At 44.0% G+C, this 19,412-nt stretch overlaps 1 protein-coding gene across 1 annotated transcript in view; it reads right to left on the minus strand.

Annotated features, from left to right (window-relative positions):
* Positions 1 to 238: 238 nt before the first annotated feature.
* The window catches only part of Trub1 (TruB pseudouridine synthase family member 1), a 48,566-nt gene continuing 29,392 nt past the window's right edge, over positions 239 to 19,412 (minus strand). The window contains exons 4-8 of the mRNA XM_027406897.2: positions 14,931 to 15,012; positions 5,549 to 5,621; positions 3,918 to 4,057; positions 1,846 to 1,902; positions 239 to 1,152 (exon numbers count right to left, since the gene is read on the minus strand). Of these exons, the coding sequence (XP_027262698.1) occupies positions 893 to 1,152; positions 1,846 to 1,902; positions 3,918 to 4,057; positions 5,549 to 5,621; positions 14,931 to 15,012 (612 nt within the window). The 3' untranslated portion in view covers positions 239 to 892. The remainder of the gene's footprint in view (positions 1,153 to 1,845; positions 1,903 to 3,917; positions 4,058 to 5,548; positions 5,622 to 14,930; positions 15,013 to 19,412) is intronic.

A 19,412-nucleotide genomic window follows, 5' to 3' on the forward strand; every position in this document is an offset into this window, starting at 1 on the left:
TAACGAAAAAACTATGCACTCCTGAGATTTGCTGTTTTTCAAAGTGATCATATTTCGAAGATCATATTAAATGGGGTGAGAACTTCCTGAAACTACATGAAATAAGCATTTGAGAGTTGTAGGGGAGCTGGTGGTGCTGGGCTGCTCTCTCCAGGCCACAATGTCACCTGAAGGAGTAAATAACTACAGAAACCATGTCACAGGGACCACTGCACCACAGAGACACAGACACACATGCTAACAAGCAGGCAGGAGAGAATTTTAATCCAAGATACATTCTTTAGTGTATAGCCTAAAAATCACATTTTTAGTAATCTAATACAATGTATTTAGTAAATTAATACAATGTATTAATACAATGTAATTTAATACAATGTGGTTGACCACAGAAACAGCTGCCACAATACACAGCTACAGGAGCCGAGTTCTGCTCTAAACTGGAGATGAGGATTCTGAATGTGTGGACCTATTACTTTCTGATGGGGTAGAACAGAAGTTTGTGCGTTTGCAAATGTCTATTAGGAAACCACACTCATTTTCAAGATTTAAGAAACAGCCACAGATGAGTATAGTCCATCAGTCCCATGCTTCACAACAGCCATGAGCTCTGCAAACACACGGAACAGTTCAATACTGAACACTTCATGTATACCCAAGGAATTTCAGAACAATGGAAGCCCCTGGCAGTTTAAACAAAGCAAACATTGACACTCCGTATACTCACTTCTGTGAGACTAACAGGACTACCTGTCTTCCGTAATTAGAAAATTGTTTACTTTTTCATATGAAAAAGACTAAGGAAAGATCAAATTCAGAAAGCTGATTTATCTGAATCCAATCACATTCATCGTTCAGCAACACTAAGACGTCAGGGCACACACCCAGGCTGGCCTCAGAGTGTCTTAATTTCATCCTCTTCCCTCTTTGTCTCACTTAGAGTAATGTATTCATAGCTTAAAGCCTGGTCACTGGATTTCTCAGATTTTGGTTTTTTAAATGCCAACTCATCTGGCAAAAGAGATGTGCAGTGTTCAAGGGACTGTGCGATGTCATCAATGGTCCATCTGTCTTCGGGGAGGGCATGCTCTTCAAGTGTAAACGGCCCCTGTTTGGTGCGGGTCAGCTCCAGCACGTGGGCACAGGAAGAGAGTTCTACAGAACACAAGTGTGAAAGGGGGAGGTGAGCCACATGGTATTCACAACCTGCAAATTTACAAACGACAGAGCTCCACTCGGATATCTCAGGGGAACAGCCCAACATAAGAGTCCACAGCCTGAGGTAAACCAGTGCTTGAGCAGGGAAGGCTTTAGTGGTTTAAACGTACACCTGCTTTTCAAAACCACTTGGCACTTGAAGCAACCCCATGAGGTAAATATTGCTCTCATTCTGCAAATAGAATAGTGTGACCTGTCCACTTTTATGTGACCAAGGAGCAGGAAAGGCAGAACCAGAACTTTCTGGATGTTTCTAATACTCTGGCTTCCAGTTTGAAAAAAAAAAAAAAAGATTTGTATCAATGTAAATAATTTTTAGAAGGATAAATCTTTTTGTTCCTGACCCCCACTCTGAGTAAAAATGTTGCTTTTTCTCATCCATTATCACTGTGTTCATTTTCTGTTCCTCTATCCGTGTGTCACGCCCACCCATCCCCATTACCAGCCCCTGGCTGCAGCTGCTGGGGCTTGGAAGTGCATGCTGCAACCCACAATGCATCTGAGACAGAAGCAGCAACAGTTCAGCTCCTCGGCCAGTACTCAGAAAAACGAAAAACAGAAAATTCCCTCTCCCATCAGAAAGGAGCGCTGCTCTCTAAATGATAATTCATAATTCATTTTTCTGCTTACCTTTGCCAATGTCATTGACCAAGCTTCTGATGTAGAAGCCGCCTCCGCATTCAACATCTGGAATGTTAGCAGGGACACAGTAAAAGGCTGACCTCCTGAGAGATCCACTTTACATAAAAATGACGGTCTTCAACACATGTAAAAACGCACTATGCAAACAATCGAGCCATAAAATATTTATGGGCTAAACCATAAATTATTCATCCAGCGGCATATGTGTTTGCAAGATTGAAAAGTCAGAGTGTGGAGCAGGCAGAAAGTCACGAACACATTTTAAATTAACTGGCAAGCCATACCACATTAATACCTCAGCCTTGTTCGTTTAATAGGTTTTAAATAGAATCCCAGCTTTGCTATCATGAGCTATGGATACTAAAAAATATTTTCAGATCTGTATCCTTTGTTCATTTATTATGTTCAAGACGGTTAGAAATCTCAGCTATTCTATCGTGAGCTGTGGGTTTCTTAAGTATTTTCAGATTTTATAACACAAAAAATTTAACCAAACACCAACCAAAAACTCCCTTTGGTAAGGAAAAGAACTGTGCTTGGGGTGTGCTAAGAGCCATAAAATAACCTAACCACACAGTGCTGTAAACCTACAAGGCCTCACAGGCTGGATGGAAGGCAGGGCCTGAGGTGACTTGGAGTGGAGCGGCCACACACTCCAAGGCCCCCATTGTCGCATGGATCAAATCAAAGAGATTTGGAAGCACTAATCAAAACTCACCACCTGGGGACTCCAATTCTTCTCCACAACTCCCAACCGGGGGGCTCCCGAGACCAGAGGGGGGTGAAACGCTGGGACCAACCTGGGTTGTGCCAGCATTTGAGTGACACTTGACTTTAGAAGACAGCTGCTCCTCACACTTGCCCTTCCACACTCTCTAGTCTACGCGATGAGGCATTCCTGACTTACAGGCAGCCAGGAACCCTAATGGCTCATGGTCTGTCTGCTCTGCCAGAGAGGAGGCTGCACTCTCATGGAGTTTATTTTCATGTTTTTTCCTTCCTTATTTGTCAAGTCATTTAGAATCAGGAATCATAGCAAAAGCCTTGTTTTCTCAACGGTACCACCTTCTGCAGGAACTTACTGTGTATGGAGTAAGAACACCAAGGAGAAGCAGTGAGGGTGAGAGACACCATCTGAGGGAATCCTATTCGACATTACTGCGAAATGAAGGCTGGATTGATTTCAAAGAGTTTGAGGACTAACAACTACATTTTTAAAGCTATGTAAATCATTTTAAACCATACAAACAAGGGTATTTTTTGGTTTAAAAATTTACTTCAAATATGGATCACATATTCAAATTGACAGCGTGAACTAAAAATGTGACCAGGTGTCCAGCAGCACATCTGCCTCCCTGTTTCTCCCACACTGTCACAACATTAGTGCAGATCACAAAGAAGCGATGGGATGGAAGCCAGGATGCGTTCACAGCCCCATCCCAAAACTAACTAAAGGCGCTGTTTCACAGGGGCAGAGCAACACTTACTCTAGAATGAAATCATTAAGAATGGATCCAAATTCATTCTTAATGGAAGGAAAAGATAAAAACTAAAAAAAAAAAAAAATCATATTTATTTTTTATTGTTACATGTATGGGGAATTTATTTGCACACACATCCGAGTAGTACCACGTGTGTATCTGGTGCCCAAGGGGGTCTGAAGAGGGAGTTGGAACCCTTGAGACTGGAGTTACAGACAGTTGTGAGTTGCCATGCAGGTGCTGGGAATCAAGCCCAGGCCCCCTGGAAGAGCGGCCAATGCTCCTCACCGCTGAGCCATCATCTCTCCAGGCCCCAACTCTCAAATCTCGAAAATACACATACCCCCATGTAGTTCTCTGAAGAGATCTAAAGTATTCTACTCCCAAATTTGTAGCCTATTTAGGTATTTCTGAACTTCTATGGGGTTAGCTACATTTACCTCATGAAATCAAACCATAACTTTTCCTACCTTCAAAAAATTTTCCAAGACCAAAAGGATCCATTTTAACTATATAAAATTAGCCAAACACAAAATAAAGACACGAGCAAACAAATTATTTCAAACCTGTGCATCTTACCCAGTGTGAAGAGCGGTGGCTGGAACCTCAGGAGGGCGATGCTGTACACAGTCACTAGCCTGGCGGGTCTGGCCTCCACAGCTTCGCCTCTCTTCATGAGCGTTGACAACCTCTGCCCATCCTTCTTCAGTGCAGAGTAGCTTTGTGGTAAGAGAGAGCAGGGGTGAGAGAGACGGTGATGGCAGCTGAGAGGGTAATTCCCAGCTCTTCATACTCAAGACTTGTCTAAAATTCAACTAGTCTCTTCTCCTGGTCTACCCATCTCGGGGACAAAGTCCCTACGCGTCTCTGAGACTGATATATACAGTGAGCGGCACCCATTTTCTTCTTTAGCTTTCCTGGAGATGACTTTGTCAGCGCCCTTTGCTAGCCCCCAACTCAGAAGCAGCTTCTCCCTGAGAAACGTCTCACACAGTGAAATCTCATGGCATCACAAACCCATGGATAACCACAGAAAACATTAAAGCAGTTTGCATACAATAAACATATATACTTCTCTTAGTCTAACAAATGATTCAAATATTTTGTGCAGACTTTGCTAAAATTTTTCAAGTTTTATGTTTGAGAAAAAGCTTGAAGAAATGATGTATCTCCATAGAATAATCCAGTGTTCTCAGGGGAAGCAAAAACAAGATTTCTAAATACAAATAAAATCTAAATTCTCAAAGAACCTCAGCAACACATCCCGATGTTTCCTAGTAACGAGCACACGCAGATGGTAAGAGGCACTGTGGCCTGAGCGCCTCCCCTCCCAGTCACTGCTCACATCCTAAGCACCAAGATGATGGCATTGGGAGGAGAGGGTGACCAGTCACAAACAGAGTTCTCAAGGAAGCAGTTGTTGCCCCAGACAGATGCCTTCAGCCCTCGGCCACATGAGGGCAGCATCGATGAGAAGGCAGGCTCTCACCAGCAAAGCAATCCACCAGCGCCTGCCTTAACCTGGACATGGCCCCCAGGACCGTGGGAAACTGCTCATGAGTTTGTGGCTGTTTTCTTATAGACAGCCCAATGCACCAAGACAAAGTAAGGCAATTTATACTCACATTTATTACAAAGTTATAACTTTAATCTGTTAGATATGCTGTCAAGATTCTGGGGTGGGCCGGGCGGTGATGGCACACACCTTTAATCCCAGCACTCGGGAGGCAGAGGCAGGAGGATTTCTGTGAGTTCAAGACCAGTCTGGTCTACAAGAGCTAGTTCCAGGACAGGCACCAAAGCCACAGAGAAACTCTGTCTAGAAAAACCAAAACAAAATAAAAAATAAAAATAAAGATTCTGGGGTGGGAAGGAAGCACACATTAGGACTCTTAATTCACAGGTCTGTTGCTTCAACACTGTGCTTTCACTGTTACTTTTGGGAAAGTGCCCTCTCTGGACCTGTCACTGCCCTGATATCTACAGACAGAGCTTGAAGAGCTGGGGAAACAGACGCCAGGCTAAGCTAACGTCCAGTACAGACTGGAATGCACTTTGGGATCAAAGCTTTGCCTCCAGGATGAATCTGCTCCTCGCTTTTTGATTATTTACAGTGTCCAGATAAAAACAGAGCAAAAGAAAAGCCCACTAATTATTGATGTTAGCCTATAGATGATAAAATTAAACATAAATTCAATAAATGAACTTACAGTGGGGGTACTTGCATTATATTCCCAGTAAACTTCTGCAGAATGCCTTCAATATCTTCTTGTGTTATTTTATCTGCCAGAAATGAATCAAGGAAAGATGACACAGCCACATAGGCAACAGTCCCAACAACTCTGAAAGTCATCATTATTATTTCTCAATAAAACACAAATTACAGGAGTTGCAGAGATGGCTCAGTGGTTAGTTCAACTCGTAGCATCCACGTGGTGGTTTACAGCTCTAAGATTCTAATCCCGGTGGATCTGATGCCCTTCTCTGGCCTCAGAGGGCACTAGGTACACAATGTTCAGACATATGGAGGCAAAACACCTATACAAATAAAACATCATAAATTGCAGTGTATGGCTCATAGGCCAAATGCCACCTTGTTGAAAAGAATAAAATGCATATTAATGAGATGAAAAGCAAAGAAAATTTTATGTTATTCTTTTTAGAAACTTAATTTCCCTTAGTTTAAGCCTCATGCTACCCCAGTTGTTCCCCAGTTATTATTAAAAATGATGCATCATATACGTATTGGGAGATTCTGATGCCGCCTAGAAAATCCAAGAAAGATGGGAAATTAGCTAGAGACATGGTGACACAGCAGTCAATGCAGCGTGATCAAAGGGCAGACATCGAATGCCCCACGCTGCAGCGCTCTGTTTCTCCAGGCTCCATGTCTGAGTGCCTGAGTGCCTGAGTGCCTGAGCACAGAGGACAGCGGACGTAGTGGCACCTTAAGTCTCACTTGATAGGATTTAACTATGCTATGTTATGAAATAAATGTCACATACACACATTCAGCTCTGTCTCCAAGCAGAGCTATTGATCTGTCTCCCCATCCTTCCCTGCCTGGAACTTCTCTCCACTTTTAAATGATCACTCTCAGCTCAAAAACAAACCAGAACAGAAAAGGAACACACACAGCAAGGACTTTGGCATGCTCACTAAGCATTTTTCAAAGGCAGATTTTAGAAAAAAATACACACACACACACACACACACACACACACACACACACACACACACACACACACACACAAAGCTTTTCACATGTCAGTCATCTTTTCAGGCTTTTTTTTTTTTTGGTGCATTTAACAGAAGGATGAAGTATTGTACTAGCTCAAGTTCAGTTTTTGGGTTTTCATACTTGCAGATGATTGAGAACAAACCATACCTTGGAAATACTTAGATTACTGCCAGTGCTTTCATTATTTTGTAGAAAATTTATTAAACTTTTTTTGTAAATGTGCATTTCATTTTATTTGAAAAGATTAGACAAAAATTGTTACAGTACCATGATAAAGCTTGAAGGGCACCAGGGAGTCTGTGTACACTCAGCAAGACAGTCGTAGCCTCACTATGACCTTGTAAGCAAAACACAAACAAAGCTGGGATCTGCTAGACTCAGCCAGTAAAGAGCTACAATGTCGGAAGACTTCCTGTAGCAGCCTCCAACACCACAGACCTCAGACAGCAGCCCCTACAGCGCCGCGGCTGCGCAGAGACCTGACTGCAAGTCTGGGTGAGGACTTTCCCACGGAAAAGTTTAACTGTACTGTCACAGTAAGAAATAATTACAGTTGGCACCTTAGTGATGCTATTCCGAGCTTGCCAGATGTAGCAGGCCCAATGGTACCACCAGGCTGGACCTGCTGAAGGAGATGCCATAGTTGGTAAAGCTGCTACAGTGCATTGACTTAGCCAGGCAGTTCAAAACAAGACAGCTGTCCATTCCTGTCAGGCCCAGCTCTGCCCTGACACTGCTTTCCTGTGAACACGCTTGTCACTGTCCTGATTCAGTGGCTTTCTCTCATGGATATACACATGTGCGCACACAAACACACAGATGTACAACACACACAGACACACACACACAGATGTACAACACACACATGACACATGCTCCTTCTCATTCTACTTCTGTTGTACCATCTCTCTTTGACCCTCTAGTGCAGGCATCTGTATTGTGTGTGCTGTTCATCCCAGCCATTTTCAACAGCATGCTGAGCTATTAGCTCACCAACAAAATCTTCAGATTGAAGACAAAGCCAGCGTGTCTCTGAGATGACAGACACTGGTAGGATGGCACTCAACACATTCCTGCTGAACTTTAATTTGCTCAGGGTAATAGAATCTCCAGGTTGAAGGGCATTTAAAAGTCACCTCGGCCAATCATTTATCCACTGTTAGGATGACCAGGCAGAGAGCCTACAGAAAAGGTTATTTTATAATAGCAGCCAAGCTTGGGGCACTCGGATATGCAGTGAAACACTGGCTATGTCTAAAGCTGGCCTTAGTCCAACCAAATAGCTGTCCCATGATTTAACAGTGCTGCCACCATTAAGATCTTAAAGATGCAGATAAAGTTCTCCACACAAGGAAATCCAGTGATGAACCCAAAGAGAAGAGAGAGGCATAGCACAAGTGCAAAGGGACCTGGATATTCATTCTCTGTTCAGTAAAGTAATGAGCCATCGACCTGAAAGCATCCATTTGAACTGCATCTTAAAAAGTCATTATCTAGGCTAGGGTTGTAGCTCAGTGGTGAAGCAGTTGCCTAACATGGAAAAAGGTACCTCCTATACACGTCATCCCCATAAAATGACCACACGCATGGACAGGCTACCCAATCACTACTCACTTACAATGCAGCAAGCCCTCCGTGCACACGGCATGGTGCCTGCTACCGACCTGAACTGCAGAGCCAACAGGAGAGTGAGGAAGTTAAGCACTGTGTTCTACCACAGTGAGCCACTGCTGGACAACGCGCTACCACAACCACTGTGAAGCATCCCAGTCCTCAGGCAACCTCATGCTGGCTGTTACACAGCAGGGAACAAGGACTGCAGTCAATCGGAGAGAAGGACAAAAAGACAAACACCTCAAAATGTGCTTCTGCCTGGAATTTAAAAAATTTATAATTTGAAACCTTCCTTATAAAAGAATATCCCAGGGATGTTACCAGTAAACACTACCAAATATTAGAAAAGGAAGTAATTTCAACTGGACACAAACTCTTCCCGAAAGCAGACAAGATAAACAGGGCCAGGGACAGCTCAGGGGCAGGGCCACTGTGAAGCTCTGGGTTCTCTCTCCAGCACCACAAAGATAAAACCAGATCTAAAGACAGTGACATCTTTCTCACATGAACCTAACTCTTAGGCCCAGTCAGAACCTGAGAAGGTAAAGTTGGGAGCACAGAGAAAAAAAAAAAAATACAAGGTAATCCTACTCATAAACCCAGATGCAAAAACCCTAACTAAACATTCACCTATCAAGTCTACCATGTACATATAATACACGATGACCAAGTTAAATCAACTCCAGAAATGTACAGTTAGCTTAACATCTGAATACGGAGAAAACAAAATAAAATTTAAAAAATCAGAGAAAAGCTTTGCTAATGCTGTCTTCTGAACATGACATGGCTAGCCCACTCATGAACCCAGGGCTGAGGTTACCTACACAAGGTGGAGACAGCCCACAAACAACCCTTCCCATAATTCTCTTCCATTTATGATTTAAAAGCAAACCAAATTTCAGCAAAGCAGGAAAGAAAAAAAGGGATGAATTCCTTTGACAAAACAGCTATTTTTAAAGGTGGGGTCTGTAATAAACAAGGTGGGAAGATCTATTTTTCCTCTAAGATAACAGATCCTTTGGTGTTGAGACAAGGATGGACAAATTCACTAAGCTGGCAATGAAGATTCCAGACAAGCCCATGCCTGCTAAGGTGCTTGATTTGTGACAGAATAATGGAAAAAGTGCAAGGCCAACTGGATATCCACAAAGGGGAAAGTGATGGATTGGACATGTACTGTCAGAGGCAAAGCAATAAAGGTTTCTAGAGTATATAAAAATATCCTTTGCTTAAAAAAATTGTGTGTTACCTATGGACACCTGATTTTCAACAAAGAAGCCAAAATTATACAATGGAAAAAAAGAGAGCATCTTCAACAAATGGTGCTGGCATAACTTGGGTGTTGGCATGTGGAAGAATGCAAATTGATCCACATTTACCACTCTGCACAAAACTCAAATCTAAGTGGATAGAAGACCTCAACATAAATCCAGATACACTGAACCTGGTAGAAGAGAAAGTGGGAAATAATCTTGAACGCATTGGAACAGGAGACAACTTCTTGAACCGAGTACCAAAAGCACAGGCACTAAGACTGACAACCAATAAATGGGACCTCCTGAAACTGAGAAGCTTCTGTAAGGCAAAGGACACAGTCAAGAGGACAAAACGGCAGCCCACAGACTGGGAAAAGATCTCCATCAACCCCACATCCAACAGAGGGATGATTTCCAAATATATAAATAACTCAAGAAACTAGATTATCAATAAACCAAATAATCCAATTAAAAAATGGGGTGCAGATCTAAACAGAATTCTCAGCAGAAGAAACTCAAATGGCTAAGAAACACTTCAGGAGATGTTCCTTAGCCATCAGGGAAACCCAAATCAAAATGACTCTGAGATTCCATCTTACACCTGCCAGAATGGCTAAGATCAAAAACACAAGCAACAGCTCACGCTGGAAAGGATGTGGAGCAAGGGGCACACTCCTCCATTGCTGGTGGGAGTGCAAACTTGTACAGCTACTTTGGAAGTCAGTGTGGTGGTTTCTTAGAAAACTAGGAATCAATCTACCACACGACCCAGCTATACTACTCTTGGGCATATACCTAAAGAATGCTCAATTGCACCACCAAGACACTAGTGCAACTATGTTCATTCATAGCAGCTTTATCTGTAAGAGCCAGAACCTGGAAACAACCTAGATGCCCCTCAACTGAGGAATGAATAAAGAAAATGTGGCACATTTACACAATGGAGTATTACTTAGCTGTTAAAAACAAGACATCAGCAAATTTGAAGGCAAAGAGATGGAACTAAAAAAAAAAAAAATCACCCTGAGTGAGGTAACCCAGACCAATAAAGACAAACATGGTATGCACTCACTCATAAGTGGATATTAGCTATATAGCAAAGGAGGACCATGCTATAATCCACAGACCTAGAGAGACAGATAACAAGGAGAGTTCATGGGGGAAGGAGAGACAGAAGAGATTTTGTGAGCCGGAATGAGGGCAGGTGGGAATGGTAACATGAGCATCAGGTTTTCAGGGAGGGGGCAGAGTGCTGAGGGGGACTGTTGGGGGGAATTTCAGGGTTGTGTGGAAGCTTGGTGCAGGGGAATCTCCCAGGAGTCTTTGGGGAGGACTCCAGCTTAGACTCCTAGCAATAGCAAGCAGATATGTAGCCTGAACTGGCTGTCTTCTGTGACCAGATTGGTGCCTGCCCCAACTGTCATCAGAAAGGTGACATCCAGCATGATGAGGGAGAAGCAGACCCACAGCCAAACACCGGCTGGAACTTGGGAACCCTGCTGAGGAGGAGAAAGGAGTGTAGCAGTCAGAGGAAGGTCACCACAGGAAGGCTCACCCAGTCAACTAACCTGGGCTCATAGGGGCTCCCAGAGACTGAACTGGACAGACCAGCAGGGAGACTGCATGAGACTGACCTATGCACTCTGCATATATGTTACAGTTGTATAGCTTGGCCCTCTTATGGGACTCCTAACAGCAGGCACAGGGGCTGTCTCCGACTCTTTTACTGGCTTTTGGAACTCTACTCCTCATACTGGATTGCCTTGCCCAGCCTTAATATATGGGGAGGTGCTTCGTCTTACAGCAACTGGATATGCCTGCCATGTTTTACTGCTCCTCATAGGAGACCTGCCCTTTCCTAGATGGGAATGGAGGGGGGGAGCTGGCAGGTGGGAGGTGGGAACCGGGGAGAGGGACTGGGAGGCGAAGATGGGGAGCAGTTGTAGCCAGGATGTAAAATAGATAGATAATAAAAAAAATTGTGTGCACGTGCACATGTGTGTGTGTGTGTGTGTGTGTGTGTGTGTGTGTGTGTGTATGTGTGTGTGTGTATGCAGGTGGAGGTGAGTTCTTCACTCAAACACATCAGAGAGACAGAGAAGGAAACACAGCAAGTTGGGAAAAACTATTTTACCATTTCCAATGCAGTTAAATAAACATATGATCACCCTGTGGTCTAGGGATTCTAGGGGTCTAAACATAAGAGAAATGAGCACAAATGCAGTTTTAGTTTGTGAAGTTCCAAACTATGAACAACCCACATGTCTGTCAACAGAAGAAGCCAGAGGTACAACTAACTGCCTGTGACTCCAGTCCTAGGGGATCCAATGCTCTGTTCTGGGTTTCATGGACAGCAGATACACACATGCACGCACACACAAAAACAAACCTCGTATATACACATGGGAGAATCCAAACACAGAAGACACATACTGTGTAAGGGCTACCACCATAATGTGAAAGTCAGAGTCCACCTTGAGAAAAGAGGGAAGGGCTAGTGGCTCACATACACACACACACACACACACACACACACACACACACACACACACACACACGGGCTAGTGGCTCACATACACACACACACACACACACACACACACACACACACACACACACACACACGGGCTAGTGGCTCACATACACACACACACACACACACACACACACACACACACACACACACACAGAGAGAGAGAGAGGGCAGGGAGGGAGAGGTTTGAGAAATCTGTCTCTTCACTAGCTACCTGGGTGTTTGCTTGGTGATAACAAACTGAACTGTGAAGTTATCTTTTGCTTTCTGTATGAAACTTCGTAACAAAGCTTAAATACAAATAAATGTCAATACAAGGAGACTGCTAGAACTTCACTCCATTTTCTATTTCAATACAAATAATTTTTGTCTAGTTTGATTTGTACCGAGTGGCTGACACAACGCCTGTGTGTTACTTTAGACGTGTGCCCATTCAGTTGGCGGTTCACACATGCTGCTTCCTGGAGCCCTTAGTGTCCTAGTGTTTGCATTTGCATATCAGTATACTGTATTTAGTGTAAATTACTCTTATTTCTTCTTTATAGTCTACGTTGATTTTAGAGACATATGTGTGCAGACAGGCCACAGTGTCTCTGATTTTCTTTCGGGATATTCTTTCGGGATAATACTGAAGGCGCATAAAATACTGGCCTCACAGGGTTGAACACAGAACTCCCCACTAGGCAGTCAGCTCCTCAAGACAGAAGCTAGAGTTTAAACCTTGGTGCCCACTGTGGCTTCAGATAGCAAATATTCCATGATTTACTAAAAGAAAGGGAAAAACCCTGCCGACCTGCAAAGACTGTCTGGAGCCACCACCCTCCAGGGTCTCAAACACTGCACAGTACACTGTGTGACGGACGCTTCCGTCTGGGGGTGGATGACAGCTCTTCACTGTCTTTATCAGTCATCACATCGACACATGTGTTTTCTTTCACTTTTCAAAAATTTGTGAATGTGTGTGTGTGTGTGTGTGTGCGAGTGTATATGTGTGTGTTCATGTGTAAGAGACCGTGTACATGCATGTGTGAGTATACGTGTGTGCCAATGCGTGCATGTGCCTGTGTGGGTGGGTGTGCCCGTGTGACAGGGGCAAACGTGTGGAGGTCGGAAGACAACTTCAAGTCCACACCTGCCACCCTGCTTGCTGCTGCATATGTCAAACTAGCTGGCCCATGACGTCTGGAGATTCTCCTGTCTCTGCCTCCATCTCTGCCTAGGAGTGCTGGGTTTAGAGACCCGAGCTAGACCTACGTGGGCTCTGGGGGTGGGAACTCAGGCGTTCACTCCTGAGCAGCTCACTTCACCCACTGGGTCATCTCTCTAAATACCCCAAGCTTTCTTTAGCATAAACGAAGTGACAAATTAACAAATGCAATGCAGAAATTTTAAGATTCCAAAATGCTTAAGGCTAGGAAGAAAATATTGCCCTCAGTCCTCCACCAATTACCCCCAGGGAACTGCAGCATTCCCTAAACAGTTTTGTAACCTCAAATCCTAGGTCACAACTGACAGCTGTCCCCATCTGATTCACCAATAAGCAGGCTGCACCACTTTACCTTTCCAGTCTCTTTTAATTAAAACTGTCTCTGTCCAAGACACCGTGACGTGTCTGTGTGGTCCTCGGCCACTACTGTCATCTCTCAGCAACAATATGGAGCTGAGTCACTATTACAAACGAAGAGCTTCAGGAGTGCTCAGAGCGCAGGTTGGGAAGGGCAGGCAGGGTTAAATCCTCCTCCAGCTGTGCCCCCTTCACACTGCCCTCCTCCACCACCTCTGAAACTCCCTTCCCTGGTTTACGCTTGGCCAATGGGGATGAGGACACAGGAGGTCGGCTTATCTGGGTGTCACTGTCACCAGCATCCCTGCTGTACTCTGAAAGTCCATCCCGCCTCTTGTCTTATGCCTCTTACACCTTAAAAACAAACCCACTGGCTGAATGTTATACCCTTATTTAGCGGAAGTGCTGGTGTTCACCATCAGTGGTTTTAATTTTCATTGTGTTACTTGATTAACTGAGTGAGATACTACATGGCATAGAGACGTCACCAGGGCAAGTCAAGGTTGTCCTTGCTGCTGGCATAATATGGAATCTGTAGTAAGGGCCACCAACACAGAAGCTCGGGGAAGCAGACACCACACCATCTGCTGTCAAATCAAGAAGAGTTAATGTCAAGGATGGGGAAAAACAAGAAGGCCTACAAATAATTCACCATCGGCGACACAGCAATGCAGGTGAACTCCTGACAATGCCCCAGCACTGCATTATAAATAGCTCCTGCGCTGTGTGGGTTGCTAGGAGACCAGTTCATTTATCTTCCCTTCCTTAAAGTGGTGGAAAGAATAGCAGACAAATTAAGGTGGGCCCTGGGGAGTTCCCTTCTACTTCAGAGAATTAGCGCTCTCCTATTGGATCTTTTCACTCCAAGCCACAGCCACACGGTGGCTTCTACAGCACCAACTCAGGCACATTTATTTCAACAGCTGGGGAGTTGGCTTAAAAAAACTAGAGGCCCAACACAGGTCAAATCCAATGTGATAATGGCTCTGTTTTGTTACTCCTTCCTGGGGAAGAACACCCTAAATCCCAGCTATAAATACAAATAATTCTGAGCATTACAAACACTCATGGGGAACAGCACTTACAAAGTCGCTATTAAACTGACAGACAGCAAATAGCTGTGGTATGATGAGCAATTTCCAATTTGCTCAAGCTAGAGAAATGTTCTCTGAGAACTGAAAACACCAAGCAACACACTTGTTTCTCATTCTGCTGTGACTTTAATTTTGGGGACAGGGTCTCACTGTGTAGCCAGGCTGGTCTGGAACTTGCAATCCTCCTGCCTCGGTCTCCCAAGTGCTGGACTTGCTACTTAAGTTCTGTATTTTGCAATCACACAAACTTTCTTTAATGGCAGAGGAAAAGGGTGTTAGAGGCTCCTTACCGTATGGCTTCTCATCGGTTACCTTCCCGGTAGAATCCAGCGTGTCGGTTGCTTTCCCCAATTCTCCAATGGCAATGTATCTCTAGGGAAGGAAATGAGAAGAGCAGCCTTGAGTAACTCAGGATTGTTAGGTGTGCTTTCTAAGACAGAGAACTTCATTCACACTAACAACCCAAAACAAGGCACAGGCAAAAGTCACACACTGACACTGTCTTCTCAGTCTGTGTCTCTTGTGTGGGAAGCACGTGCATGCCCAGGAACACTCAGACTCCCCACACCAGCCAACAAGAAAAAAACAAACCCACTAAAACAGTTTATTGCTTAAATGTATACTGTTACTGCAAATTTCCAAAACTAATTTTATACTGGGCACACCAGTTTTTAAAGAAATTGCAAACATAGTCAGTTGTCTGCATCATGAACTCATTCCACTTCCACAACCATAGATTAAAAAAAAATTCTAAAAATAAAAAGGATCAGTCTGATTATGTGCAGACTTGTCGTTATTCCCCAAATAATCCAGTGTAACAACTGCGTACATAGCATTTCCTCTATAGGAGCTGCTTCGTGCTACAAGCACAGAGATACTCAGAAGCATGAGAGACTGGGAACATTATAGGCACACAGTGGACAGAATGGTACAATAAAACACAGCGTGGTATCACAAGAATCAGTTACTTTACCATACATACAATTAAAATGATTTCAAGCCAAGTGAGCTGGTACTACTCCAGGAAATACTAACTGCTGTCATTTGAAAAGCAGCTCAAGAGAGAAAGACACCATGAGACAGAGTTCAAGCAGAGGGTTTTTTCTTTTCTTTAATCAGGGGAAAAGGATCCTAAAACGGGGAAGGGGGGAGGGGCTAACCTCTGGGGATGGGAGCAGCCAGAGAGAGGAAAAAGGTATTGGGGGGGAGATGAAGAGGGAAAGGAACAGATAGACCAGACACAGGGAGGTGGGCGGGGCCCTTTTAAAAGGGAACACACTGAACAGGCACAGGTGGTGCTCGTAGTGGCAGCAGCTGAGGTGTATCCTGTCAGAACTCCAAAGGCAGGCCAGTACAGATGCCTGAATACTAACACTAAAACCTGTCTTAGTAACTACATAACACATTTAAACAAAAGCTAAATGTTAGAAACCTCTGGGCAACAGTGGGCTAGAACACAAAGTACAACACAGGCACCCTTAGCAAGCGGCATTTCTCCTCAATAAAGACCAATAAAGACACTAAAGCTGTCTGGAAGGAAAATGCTTTAGAATTGATCACTGTCCGTAGTTCTCATGGCATTAAGATGCCTCAGCTGAGGCCTGGCCGCCTCTTCTCTTTAGGCCGCCTCTCTTTAGGCCTGGGTCGCCTCCTCTCTTTAGGCCTGGGCTGCCTCTTCTCTTTAGGCCTGGCTGCCTCTTCTCTTTAGGCCTGGGCCGCCTCTCTTTAGGCCTGGGCCACCTCTCTTTAGGTCTACCTGCACCACAAATTGTTTCCACTACTCTCCTGGACAAACTCTGGTTTTGTTGGGGGTTTCCCATGAAGTAGTGAGAAAGAAGAAAGTAGTGTGTACTTCTGTGACTTTTAAAGAGACACTCAGGCCAGATACGAGGCTGCAGCATCTCATCTCAGCACTTTGGAGGCAATGGCTGTCAGATGTCTGTGAGTTCAAGACCAGCCAGTACTACACGGTGAGTTTCAGGTGGGCTACATTAATTAGTGAGACGCTGCCTGAGGGCAAAACCTCAAAGTATTTTGTAGAAATACAAATTTATCAATGACAAACTTATGCTAGTAAAGGAACTAAATATGAAAATATTAAAAATTGTAACTTATGCAGTCATGACAGCAAAAGGCCTTTGATGAAGCCGCCTTCATATCACATGTCTCACGTTTCTTAGCATAAATGCAACACAGGAGTGAATCCCCAATGCATTTGAATCATCGTTTTTAAAACTTTCATTGCGACTGGCAAAAAATTAGCTCCTTATAACTCTACACTCAATCTCATCACCTGATTCACGCACGTGGCTTTTCTCTGGTCTCATACCTGAGACAGCTTCTCTCCTCCAGCTCACAGCAGCCAACCTTGAGTCAGCGTCCCACAGGGAGGGCACAGAAGGATAAGTGGCAAGAGCAGAGGCTCAAACTCAAACTGGCAGGGTGGCAATTACAGCTCCAACACAGATGGTAAAGTGCTTAAGTGCATGTTAATTGCTTCAGAATCAGTTCATCTTAAAGTAGGGAAAAATAAAAAGTGCCTCATGAGAGAAAGCCAGGAATCTAAAACAACAATCTCTGTCCCGGTAAGCAGTGGATAACAATCACTACCACATAAAAACAGAGTGATTCGGAGTGACTCACACGTCACAGTGTGTGTGCATTCTTACAGGTAGCTTGAAAGCTGACTAGTGAGATGGCTGGCTCAGTGCCTGCTATACCGGAAGGACCCGGAACACATATAAAAAGCCAGCACGGTACTCTGTGTTTATAGAACCAGTGCTTGGACAGCAGAGATGAGTGGATCCCTAGGGCTCATTGGCCAGCCAGGCTAACATATCAGCAAGCCCAGGGTCCTGATAGGAGACCTAGCCTCAAAAATCAAGGTGACACTCCTGAGAAAAGGTGCCCAAGGTTGACAACGGGCTACCACACAGTCACAGAGCAGCACACACACAGGGTGGGATGGGCAGTGAGACAGCTGTCTACACTTAAAAGAAAAGACGTGATGATGTTATATACTGTGCTTTTGAATGTTATCTGCAGTGTCTGTTATGCATCATGCTTGAACTGCGTGCCTTATGCTTACATTTTGGTCTCTGGATTCTAGATGACCTTTACCTTGGAACAAGCCAAGTCCATGACTTTGGGTTTTTTTCTCCTAAGTATCAAACCCTTTCATTTTTCAAAGTCACCCTGTTAATCCCCCCTGCCCCACAACTTCCAGACTGTCACTTCCAAAAGATGGACAACAGTAGGTAATCAGTATAAACTGTATTCATAAAAGTAATGGGAGACCGTCTCAAACCCAGATTCCGCCATGCTTCCTAAGAGCTGAGAAAGCGCAGACCTTATCCTCAGCACGCGTCAGGTCACAGTGACTCTACACCTCTAGGATGTTACTGTATGAAAAGAGAAGACACCGAAGGCAACCCCACCAAGAGAAAAGGGCCTGACTGTAACACTTAACAAAGGCCACTTGATGGCTAATCTTCCTGGGCTCTCACACTGTGCAGTCTGAGTGGCCAGGCCACTGCCAGAGAAGCAGGTCAGTAACTGCAGAGTTGCAACTGCAGGCTGAAACAGCAGTAGATTAAGGCACAGCTACTGTGCTGAAATGAAAACATCTGGTCCTCCAACACACGGCACAACCACACTGACAGAGGAATCATGCCAGCTGCCACACTTGGCTTCAGAGCCTCTTGTATGGGAGCACTCACATGGCTAGAGGGGGTAGGGGAGACAGTCCTCATGGGAGCACTCACAGCCGGCGACTGCTGCTTACCTCAACCCACTGCTTAGAAACTGTGGGAGCGGTTTGAGTTCTACACCTCTGACACCACCGACAAACTACTGGGAAGTCAGCAGATTTGGTGAGATACCTGGGACATCCTTTAGGAGAGGGAACATCACAATGTAGGGTGCTAAGACCCTGCAGAGTGCTATTATGGATGGCTTGAAAATGGAAAACTTAATGTGGATATAAACGACTTAGCTGGGATTGACACAATGTCAATTGTAATTATACTATCAGTTTGGTAATTCATATTTTCTCCTGTAAAAAGTGGTTTGATAACTGTGCCAAATACTATTTGACTGATAAGATACAAGCCTTACTATTGGTAAGATACAAACCTTAGAAAGACTCACCAATGAAAATAAGAAAATTTTGACTCATAAGATACAAGCCTTAGAAAGACCTACTTATGAAACTACAAAAAAAAAAAAAATACTCAGACACAGAAGAATTTAGAACAGAACCTACTGCACCACTGCATTATAAAACTGAAGAGGAGAGGTCTAAGTTATTAGGAAACCAACATTAATTTATCCAGTTATACAAGAATGACCACCAGATGATAGACACCCACAAGGCTATGCAGAAGTTAACTGGAATCCTACAGAAATGTTAGATTTGAAGAGATTTAAGAAAGCAATTGTTTCATATGGTATGCATTCACCTTTTGTGAAGCAGATGTTTAATTCATGAACACCTGGGAACAGAATTATTCCACAAGACTGGAAAGATTTACTTACAGCAGTACTGGAAACTGGCCCTCAGTTACAATGGAAATACGTACAGAGAGGAAGTTAGGATAATTAAACAACAAGGTAGGGCTAGAGGTATTGATATTTCCCAAGATCAGCTTCTCGATGAGGGCCAGTACGTCAATTTGATGATTACACCTTGGCTCTATGCCATACAGCAGCTTTGAGTGCTTGGGACAGGGTTGAAGAATCAGGAAAGAGATGGGCCAGTTACTAAAATTATA

The sequence above is a fragment of the Cricetulus griseus genome, chromosome 3, assembly GCF_003668045.3.
Source record: "Cricetulus griseus strain 17A/GY chromosome 3, alternate assembly CriGri-PICRH-1.0, whole genome shotgun sequence".
In the NCBI taxonomy this organism is placed as follows: domain Eukaryota; kingdom Metazoa; phylum Chordata; class Mammalia; order Rodentia; family Cricetidae; genus Cricetulus; species Cricetulus griseus.